Consider the following 11,041-nt stretch of genomic DNA (forward strand, 5'->3'; position numbering starts at 1 on the left):
TTCTGTATGTTACACACCCACATGCCCAGGGCAGAGGGCCGGGTGGTAAAAAGAGCCCAGGCTCCTCCAGGGGCAAACAGAGGGTCTCCACGTGCCTCTTCTACAAGAGGGGTGGTACCGCCTGCCCCACAGCATCCCAGGAAACATACATGGTGCTGGGAAAGCACTGCAAACTGTAAAGCGAGTGCGGCAAGAAGTACCTGCTCAGCAGCTAAGTCCCTTCTCATCTACCAGGAAACACTTAAATGAAAACTACCCAAAGGATATTTAATTAGAAGACAAAGGTTCTAACATTACACTAAATTGTCCAAAAGAAGATTCTTCCCGAAATTTAAGACATTCCATAGCAGAATTTTAAAAGCTAATCTTTCTGGGACTTCCCTGGTGGTCCAGTGGTTAAGAATCTGCCTTGCAGTGCAGGGGGCATGGTCAGGGAACTAAGATTCCCACATGCCTCAGGGCAACTAAAAACTCAAGTTCTGCAACTATTGCGCGCCGCAAAAAAAAAAAAAAGTTAATCTTTTGGTTCAACTGCTTTTTCTTTCTTTATGAACCAAACACGCAGGACATTCACCAGTGTGAGGAAGACAGTAGACAAAAGGAATCAAAATACTGACTTCTCTGAGATCAGCTTTCCAAATTCTCTAGATATTTAATGAGGTTGGGTCCAAAGCACTTAAGAATACAACAAATTATATTCTTTGTAGAAAAAAAGGCCCTGTCAATTCTCAATGCTTCAGTGCAAAGACCTTCCAAGTTAGCCCAGCTCCTCACCATGATCAATTACCCGGGATGAAGCCCCATCGACAGCGACTCTGCTAAAGGTATTAATATTAACCAAGCTTTTCAGGAATCTCCAGTCAGAAAGGGTGGAGACATCAGCTCTGTCTGCCAGTCCTCCCCAGCCCTTGCCAGTACTTCTTTTCAGCTGTTCTCCACCGAATCCCGCCTCTCCTGTCCTTTCAGCTTTTCAAATTTAGTCCCCTAGAACTTCAGTCTCAAATCTGATTCACAATTTGCCTCTGCCACTGCCAGCTAGACTGAGGGGACTTGGTCTGCTCTTTCACCTCTGCCCCATTCCCATCCTTTCAGGGCTCTCTGGGCACAGGTCTAGGTCTAGCTGTGGGTCCACCTGGCTACGTGTTACGTGTATATGTATTGGTGGCCTCATCAAATGTCATGAGTCAGTGTAAATGGTGTGCAGGCCTCCTCAGGGCGCTGCTCAATTCCCCCAAGAGCCCCGTCACTGAGAAGCCCTGTATTCAGACCCCCAGCAGTCCACCCCCTCATCTCCTTTTGGCCTGAGAACCTTGCTGGCAGCACTAGGTGTGTCTCCCCTTCCTCTGGTCCTCATTCCTTGACATTAAGCCAACGGGGCCCACTAGTGTCCTTCCACGCCCACCACGAGGCAACAAGACGGACACTCAGTAGGAAGTCACCCCAAGCCCTCTCCGAGCATACCACACCAGTCCCTTCTCATCCTGCTGGCGGTGGCTGATAAGGCAGCAGCCTTCCCCCTGCAGGACGCCTCTGGACACAGAACAAGGTATCCACATCTCAGCCTCACAAGCGGCTGGTGACAGGGATGAGAACAGTGACGGGCACAGCCTCTCAACACTCCACAGGCCACAACGCTGACAACTATAATCTATAGCCTTTCTGCCCTGCATATGCAGCCTCGGATGCAGTGGCCGATGGCTGTCCTCCTTCTAAGTCTCAGAGTAGGTTCAGCTGAGGGCCCGGGTAGCCGATGCTCAGACAGCAGGGAAAGTCACACTGGATCTGGAGTTTCATGGTGACACAGTGCTGGCCCTACACAGTTGGGCAACTGACTAATTCTGATCGGACACCTGTATTTTAGGCCACTAACCTCCACAGTGGGAGAATGCTCTAAAAGGCACGTACAAAGATCCACGGCCTATAGAAAGAAAGTATTACAGTCAAAAATAAAATTTCATTGTATTTAGAATCACCACCATTTAACTTCTATTTCCTGTGTATGTTTTATAACAGGTATAGAATTAATACGTTAATATAAATATACATGGGGATATGCACAAACATTTTAATCACAGGCTTGTGTGATCAGTCTGAAGACCACTCTTCTAGACCAGTGGTCTCAGCCAGGATGCTGCTGCCCTGGCTCCAGTGACATCCTGCAATGCCTGGAGACACTTTTGGTTGCCAAAATTGGGGGAGGGGTTACTAGCACCTAGGACAGGGATGCTGCTAACATTCTACAACGCACAGGACAAGCCTGACCTCTAAACAGTTGTTTGGCTGAGCTTGAGAAACCTGGCTCCAGATCGGTAAAATGGACAGTGTGTGTATTTGAAGGTGGTATAACCAATGTGGAGTACTGTTCCCAGCATCCATTCCTGCTTTCTCTGTCCCAAATTTCTTAAGTCATACAGTTTGGACAGGCTTCCCTGGTGGCTCAGCTGTAAAGAACCAACCTGGGATGCAGGAGACGCAGCAGGAGACAGGGGTTTGATCTCTGGGTCGGGAAGATCCCCTGGGGAAGGAAATGGCAACTCACTCCAGTGTTCTTGCCTGGAAAATGCCATGGACAGCTCATGGAATCACGAAGAGTCGGACACGACTTAGCCACTAAACAACAAATAGTCTGAATGGGATTAAACCCATTTCTAGTTTAGTCCTACGGAGAAGGCAATGGCACCCCACTCCAGTACTCTTGCCTGGAAAATCCCATGGATGGAGGAGCCTGGTAGGCTGCAGTTCATGGGGTCGCTAAGAGTTGGACATGATTGAGCAACTTCACTTTCACTTTTCACTTTCATGCATTGGAGAAGGAAATGGCAACCCACTCCAGTGTTCTTGCCTGGAGAATCCTAGGGATGGAGCCTGCTGGGCTGCCGTCTATGGGGTCGCACAGAGTTGGACACGACTGAAGTGACTTAACAGCAGCAGCAGTTTAGTCCTAACTCACTTAATCAACATAAAGCCATGTCATCTGTTCAGAGATGGCACATGATTCAGCCCAAGATAAGTGGCATAATTCCCTGGGGAGCAATACCACTTTAGAGCTGGATGCACATCCAAGTTGGTCCAGTCAGAGTTAAGCTCAAGGCTTGTTCAGTGGAGGAGAACAAGCTGAGAGGTGCTGGAAGCCATTCTGTGTTCATGCAGGGACCAACCTTGGAATCAAGCAGATATTTCTGGAAAGCAGAGCAGTCATCGAGGGGTCCCACAGTGACACTGTTGAGCTGTTTAGGTAAGCCCTCTCTGAAGACTGTGCTCTAAAATTTGGGTATACATGCCAATAATCAAGGCAGCTCTAAGTGAATTTGATTTACTACTTATAACTGAAAGTCTCCCAAATGAGCCTAGTCAATTAAAAAAAAAATTATACCCAAGCTTCTCAAGAAAGTACTTAAAGGGATTAACTATTACCAGTAATCTTCTAAAACACACTGAGGACTTGTGTTTCCAGTGGACTATGTTTCTAATGGCTATGAGGAAATTCCCTGGATGTTAATTTAATTTCATTCCTAAAATCCTGCTCTAGTCACGGATGCCAAAGCCAGAGACCACTGGACTATTCCGTACCCAATACCCAATACCTCTGGGATATTCTATTCAGTGAAACCATCCCAAGGGCTTGAACAGGGCAACAGAAAGGCCATGAACAGCAGTTAAATCATACATGTCTCAGAGCAGCAACAAGAGGCTCTCTGAAATCTATCTGCCTGATTTCCTAAAACAAAACAAAACTTATGACCTGTATTTTTCTGTACCTTTTTCTTCTTTTACTACTTGTCCTTCCCCTTACCCTCATTCTCTACCTTTCGTTCTTCCTGCTCAGAACTGAAGTCTCCTGTTTATTACATAAAGATGTATTTAACTGTTTATCTTTACCCATGTAGGCCTTGCTTTATTCTTCTAAAGGCTGTGGATTAGGCTCCTCCCCTCTACTTTATAGCAGAACAAAGCTAAGCTGGACCATTACTACTACAATATATACACTAGAATTTCTTCTATAGTCCTTATGTGATCAAAGATGAATTTTTACCTTTAATACATTTTTACCTTTTAACTCTGAGTTGCAAGTAACAAAGAGAATTTTAAAACCTAGACATTTTCAACAAGAAGCTGTTTTCTATACATAGACTCACTCAATTTAGACACTAAAGCCAAGACCAAAACACTCTTTATCATCATTGCTACCGAATTGACAGTAAACTGGTTTCTAGACTCACAGCTTACATGTAACTACAATATGGATTCTACTGACTAATAATATGGCCAGACACCCTGTGATCCCTAAATTCAGAGCCTTTGATAATTTCTCCCTTTCATCTGCTATCCCTATAGTCACTGTCTGAACAAAAAAGGAATGAATGCCTCTTTACACATAATTTTCTGGAATGTTTTATTTGAATACTTAGCACAAGGCTTAGAAGATTTTGATTATACAAATTCTGTGTTCACTCAGTAAAGCAAAATGCTTCTTTTTGATGCAGCTAACTATCCTTTAGATGCTATTTTCTATATCCTACTTCATTTAGGGAAAAAAAATGAAGTAGCACCTGAACCAAAAACTCTACTGTGGACTTCCATGGTGGTACAGTGGATAAGAATTCGCCGGCTAATGCAGGGGACAGGAGTTCGATCTCTGGCCCAGTTAGATTCCACGTGCCGTGGGGCAACTAAGCTGGTGCGTGTGCCACAACTGCAGAGCCCCTGGCTCTAGAGAACTCCTGAGCTCCCTTGCTCTAGGGCCCATGCTCCACAACAAGAGAAACTCCCTGCTCCATGCAACTAGATAAAAGTCTGTGCACAGCAACAAAGACCCAGTGCAGACAAAGATAAATAAATAAGGACCTAAAAAACAACTTTACAGTACTTTCTGAAATGGAAGAGAATCAGTATCTTTTACAAACACACAAATCCAAAATGTTACCTTATACTAATGCAGTTTTAGCAAATTTTACTACAGAGCCATGTTTATAATTACAAATACAGTAGAGCTTTTATTTGGGACAATTTAACAGGCTACACACCTCCAGGTTAGATGCACAATACCTTTTACTCATCTAGTTACTCGTTAAACAAGTAGCAATGATGTTATCTCTAACACATGGGGGTTACTGTATTTGGGATGGATCAGTGAAGAAAACAGACACGGCTGCTACCTGTAAGGCTTAAACTTACATGACGCATAAAGTTTAACAGGAATCTTTCATCCAAATATAATACATTAAAAAAAAAAGTTGCATGTATGAAATACACTGGAGAAAATCAATTTACAGCATTAGTATACTTATATAAGCCTCATATAAAATACATGGGCATACTATATTTGTCTTATCAAAGCTTCTTTAATCACTGCAAATAAATCATGCATCTTCTGTATATGGTTCCTGACCAAATATATTAACATATGCCTAATGAAAGTGAAAGTTGCTCGGTTGTGTCCCACTCTTTGTGACCCTATGGACTATACAGTCCGTGGAATTCTCCGGGCAGGAATACTGGAGTGGTAGCTGTTTCCTTCTCCAGGGGATCTTCCCAACCCAGGGATCAAACCCAGGTCTCCCACATTGCAGGAGGATTCTTTACTGTCTGGGCCACAAGGGAAGCCTAAGAAAACTGGAGCGAGTAGCCTATCCCTTCTCCAGTGGATCTTTCCAACCCAGGAATTGAACCGGGGTCTCTGCATTACAGGCGGACTCTTTACCAACTGAGCTATCAGGTATACCTAATACTTCAAAGCTAACACTTAGCTGATACAGATTAAACCTGCAGGGACAGGGACAGTACAGAGTACAACAGGTGACAGCTGTCTGCAATGAGGGGAAAGACTGAACTGTGAACATAACTTAGATTATATTATTTTTAAAACCTTAAAGACATACATATCCCCATTAAAGTACAGTTTAAAGGTCCTGTAAATACATTTAGTGACAAGAGAAAACACCATGCCATAAAAATAAGACCTAAAGCGTATAATCCAGGCCATCAAGCTCTAATCTAAAGACAGCTTAGTAGAGCTATTTCAGGTGCTAAGTACTCTCCTGAATGCTGCTTGTTCACAACCAGAACTGCCAAGTCATTCCACATATGTGTGCTCAGTTGCTTGGGCATGTCTGACTCTTTGCAGCCCTATGGACTGCAGCACTCCAGGCTTCTCTGTCCAAGGGATTTTCCAGGGAAGAAGACTGGAGTGGGTTGCCACGCCCTCCTCCAGGGATCTTCCCAACCCAGGGACTGAACCCACGTCTCCCATGCCCCCTGCACTGGCAGGCAGATTCTTTACCTCTAGCACCATCTAGGAAACCCAAGTCATTCCATAGGGAAAGTTTAAAAGATTTTTCTCTGTCATGAGGTCTACACATGGAAGGGCTACTTTGGAGGATTTCCGAGTTTCTCTTAATGGGTTGGGTTTAAATAGTAAAAAGGTTTTGATAGGTTTTGTTTTGTTTTGATAGGTTTTGTTAGGGAGTAACAGTAAAATTGGTTTAGGTTTTTGACAGTGCCACCCAGATTTGGGGATAGGAGAGAAGAAAGCAGAAAACAGTAGAATCCCTAAAGATACTACAGTGAAAGTGTTAGTCGCTCAGTTGTGTCTGACTCTTTGCAACCCCTCGGACTGTAGCCCACCAGGCTCCTCTGTCCATGGGATTCTCCAGGCAAGAATACTGGAGTGGGTTGTCATTCCCTTCTCTAGGGGATCTTCCTGACCCAGTGATCGAACTCAGGTGTCCTGAATTGCAGATTCTTTAGCGTCTGAGCCACCAGGGTGGCCAGAGACACTAAAAACCAACATAAATGAATAAGGTTTGCTCACACAAAGAACCCACCCTAGGAGATGGCTAATGAAGGTGCTGATAGCGATCAAAAGTCTTAAAATTGTGTTTTGACTCAGCAATTTTACGTACCATTAACACAGTTTACCCTCAGGAAATAATCAGATGACTACACAGGTACACATAAAGATGTCCAGTTTTATAATGGCAAAAATTAGCAACGAGGACTTCCCTGGTCATACAGTGGGTAGCAATCTGCCTGTCTATGAATGGGGCACGGGTTTGATCCCAGGTCTGGGAAGATTCCTCATGCTGCAGGCAACTAAACCCCTAGGGCCACAACTACGGATCCCAAGCTTTAGAGCCTGCCCTTGAGCAGAAGCCACCACAATGAGAAGCCTACATATCACAGCTAGAGAGTAGCCCCCACTTGCTGCAACTAGAGAAAGTACTCGCAGCAATGAAGGCCCGGCAGAGCCAAATATAAAAAGAATTTCAAAAAAAATGAGCAATGAGAGGTCAGAAAGAAATTATGTAATCAGAATAAATTAGGTAGCCCTGTCATAAATGATGGTAACAGCCTCACTGAACTCCTGCCACTGGGCTTGGAAATGTTTACATTCCTCACTGCAACCACGGAACAGTGAGGGTTGATTAGAAGTCTATTCAGAGAATTCATTACCATGCTGCCATCAAAACTCAACATATTTCTAAGGAGGAAGCAACACATAAAGAAGGGGAGCCTATTTTAAAATTAACTATGAAATTACCTTTGCTGCATATATATATGCACACAGACCTGATTCTGAAGTGCTTATTTCTAGGTATTGGTTTGTGGGTGGTTTCCTCTTCAGTTCTCCTCTTTCTTAAAGGGCAATGCTATACTAAAAAGATGACTATTAATAAAAACCTGACTATTACAGGTTAATTTAGGAGCATTTTTGCCTCTGCAAAGAACCCCTGCTTTTAATAATGTAGGAAATTTAAAAGACTATATGAGTTGTTTTGGGTGAGGTTTTTATTTTCTAGGATCTAAAATTAATTTTCAACTATTCTTAAGTCTGTTAGACCTGGTAAAAATATTAACTCAGTATCATCAATTAGTGATAGCATTAAACTTGTTTGATGTCAGTTTCCAACAGCTATTCAATAAGTAGAAGAAATGTGACAGTCTAAAAAGTAGGGTCTCTGACTTCTTTTCAAAAGCAGTAAACTCAGTTCTCTGGAAAGAGGGCAGCTTAACAGTGGAAGCTAGTTACTTTGAGCAACACAGCCTTCCAACAGACAGGATGGGACCACTGCACTGCCTGATTTTAACTGCAGGATACACCCACCCATTTGATATTTTAGCTCCTTTAATGTTCTTCCCTAAAAGAACTGGAGGCACTGTATTCTAGGCTGGTGGGAATGAGTCAAAATCCAATTAGCTACTCTGAAAGCATCCTTTTCAAACACTTATTTTCTTGCAGATCAGCAAGGAATCTTGAACTGCTAATGAAGGAATAGAAACCTGTTAGATACAATGGCCCCAGGCACCACCCTAATAACCTCCCCCGTTTTAATAAGTTCGGAGCTGTGCTGGCTAATGCAGTTTTCCTCCATCACAAGAGGCTGGTGCTCCAGCAGGAGAATCAGCAGCCAGAGGGCACTGTGAAGGGCGCGCTTGGGAGAGTCAAGTCGACAGGGGAATCGATCACACAGCGAGCCTCACAGAGGCTGCTCCAGAGCAAGGAACTCTCTGGGTTCGGAAGACAAGCATTAGAAAAAAAGACCACCTCACTAGAAACAGTAAATCAAAATCACTGAGAATAAAATAATTAAAAAAAAAAATCCCTGTTAGCTTAAGAAATTACTTTAATAACATGGCCAACTTGTTTAAAATCCTCCAGAATGACAAATCAATATTCTGTCTTAATTTAGGAACGCGGCCCCCTCCCTAAACCTTGTGTTACTCTCAAAATAAATCTCAATGGAAAGATGAAGCAAAATGAGAGGGAAGGGCAGAAAAGAGATGAATGAGAAATCATGCCTATGTCTGAAGAACAATCAAATTTTCTGACCGGACAAACAGAGTACCTAGGTAAACAACTACAATAAAAAGTACAAAAAAACTCAGGAACACTCTCATCAAGGGTATTTTTGCAGACAAATTCTTAACCACTGCTTGTTTGTAATAAGGAACATATCTGGGTAGCAACTAAAACACAAAACTGCAACTAAAATACTCAAATCACAACAATAGGATAAGTCCTACTTCATGTAGAATTGTCCTACACTTAAAAATGGCTGTGCCAGGGCTTGTGAGGTCCTTAAACAAGACTCCAAACATCTAGAAGACTCCAAAAGCACCCAAAGGCTGTACTGAAAGAAAACAAATCACTAATACAAAATATTTTAACTTCTATCTCCCGAAAAACAAAAACACCAGCTCCCTTCCTAACCTCCCTAAAAATACGTTGCCGCCACTGAAACATAAGATGCCATGACGATCCGCCAAACGATGCTTTCAAAACAGGGCACATCTTAGAATTACGTTGTTTCTGACGCTCCAACCAGCAGGTAAGAAGCATTTCAATACACCTTCCCGTTCTCACTTGATCCTGCGGTCCCCCATCAGCCCTCACACCGGTTGCTGACCCCAGCATCACGGTTCACCAGCACTTCCCAGGCCCCTGCTGATGCCCAATACCGGCATCTCTACCTTATCAACTCGTCCCTGCGCTACACTGAGGAACTCCCGGGCCACACTGAGCATCTCCAAGCCCGCCTAGGGCCTTCGGGAAAAGGCCTTGGGGGAGAACTCTGAGGTCGCTAAGTGCAGCGTGGCCAGACAGGACCGCCGAGTGACACTCGTCAGACCAGCCACTAATTGTTTAAGAGAAGAAAAAGGAGGAGACGCCGCGGGGATGGGGATGGGCGTGGGCGCCGCGTAAAACCACCGTCGGGGGATGTGGTCTGGTGGGGGACAGGCCTCGCGCCCCTCAGGCCTCCCCGCTGCCCCATTGCCCGGACTTCCTCCTTCGAGAGCCCGCATTTCAGCCCAGGAAGGGCCGGTAACCGGCCCCGGTGCACCGAGGGTGCGCGGCGCGGCAGAAGGGCGGGGGCGCGGGGTCGGGCCGGTAACTCACCCGCCGGCGAAGAGGTGAAGCAACGTGTTCTCCTTCTGCTGAGTCCCCGTCGCCATGGCCGCGCCGGCTCCGCGGCCCGCAGCCGCTGGGTGCCGCGGGCTCGAGGCGGCTCGACGGGGTCGCGAGGTAGTCGCTCCGCTCTCCCGGCTGCCCTCAGGAGGCCTCCGGTGCCGCCTCCATGCGCGCGCAACCCCGCGACCGGCTCCCTCAGCTCGCGCCCTCGGCCGCGTGGCTGAAGGCGCCTTACCGGCCACTGCAGCGCGAGCGCGGCAGCCAGAGAGAACCAGCCGCGCGGCTGTCACGTGCGGGGGCCGGGTCGTGACGTCACTCGGCGGCGCGGGCTCGGGGCGGTGCGCGACGGGGGTGTGGGCCCGGATTCCGCGCGCCTATTGGTCAGAGGGCGGACCTGGGCGGAGCCACTGCGCAGCCCTGGAGGGTGGGAGCCGCGGGAGCCAATGCGCTTGGAGTGAGAACCGGCTAAAGCTGCCTGGTCCCTGATCTGGGAGGCTTAGAAACTGGGATTGGTGGAGCCTAGCGAGACCGTGCGCCTGGCCTTTGTTCATTTTTATAGTCGTTTACTTTGTGATACTTAAAGTGTGTAAAAAAGTATATAAATTACGTATGACAATTCAAGCTCTGTGCTTATCACCCAGTTTAGGGCAAAAACAAGATCCAAACAGTTTTAACTCCCAGTGGTATCATTTTGTGTTTCTTTGATTTTTCTAGAAATAGCTTTTTGGTCTCTTTCCTGATCATTTCCAGCCCAGACGTCTGAGCTTCAAGTTTCTGTATCCGAGCTGTTTCTCTGCTTGTGTGTCTTTGGGTCATCGTCAAGCTTAACCTGGCAACGTAACTCCAAGTCTCCACGCTCACGCAGGCCTTCCTTTGCCCCCGTTTGCTGTACGTTCTACCACGTGACTCTAATTTCCTCACATAGGCTTCTGCTGGTTTTTTGTTGTTTTATTTGTGTAAATTGTCCTTCCGCCCCTGGAGTGTAAGCTTCAAGAGTGCAGGGACTTTGTTCCTTTCTTTCAGGGTTTTCCCTGAGAAGGTGTCTGCCCCTTGGCAGGTACCAAGGTATAGGCCCAAGAAAATAATGAATGAATGCCCTGAATAGGACTCGTCACTGCATTCTTCCCCTCC

At 45.7% G+C, this 11,041-nt stretch overlaps 1 protein-coding gene across 1 annotated transcript in view; it reads right to left on the reverse strand.

The window, feature by feature from the left end:
• Positions 1 to 10,013, reverse strand: part of SLC25A33 (solute carrier family 25 member 33) — a 31,577-nt gene extending 21,564 nt beyond the window's left edge. The window contains exon 1 of the mRNA XM_068986150.1: positions 9,899 to 10,013. Within this exon, the coding sequence (XP_068842251.1) occupies positions 9,899 to 9,954 (56 nt within the window). The 5' untranslated portion in view covers positions 9,955 to 10,013. The remainder of the gene's footprint in view (positions 1 to 9,898) is intronic.
• Between the last annotated feature and the right edge of the window lie 1,028 nt (positions 10,014 to 11,041).

The sequence above is a fragment of the Capricornis sumatraensis genome, chromosome 14, assembly GCF_032405125.1.
Source record: "Capricornis sumatraensis isolate serow.1 chromosome 14, serow.2, whole genome shotgun sequence".
Taxonomy (NCBI): Eukaryota; Metazoa; Chordata; class Mammalia; order Artiodactyla; family Bovidae; genus Capricornis; species Capricornis sumatraensis.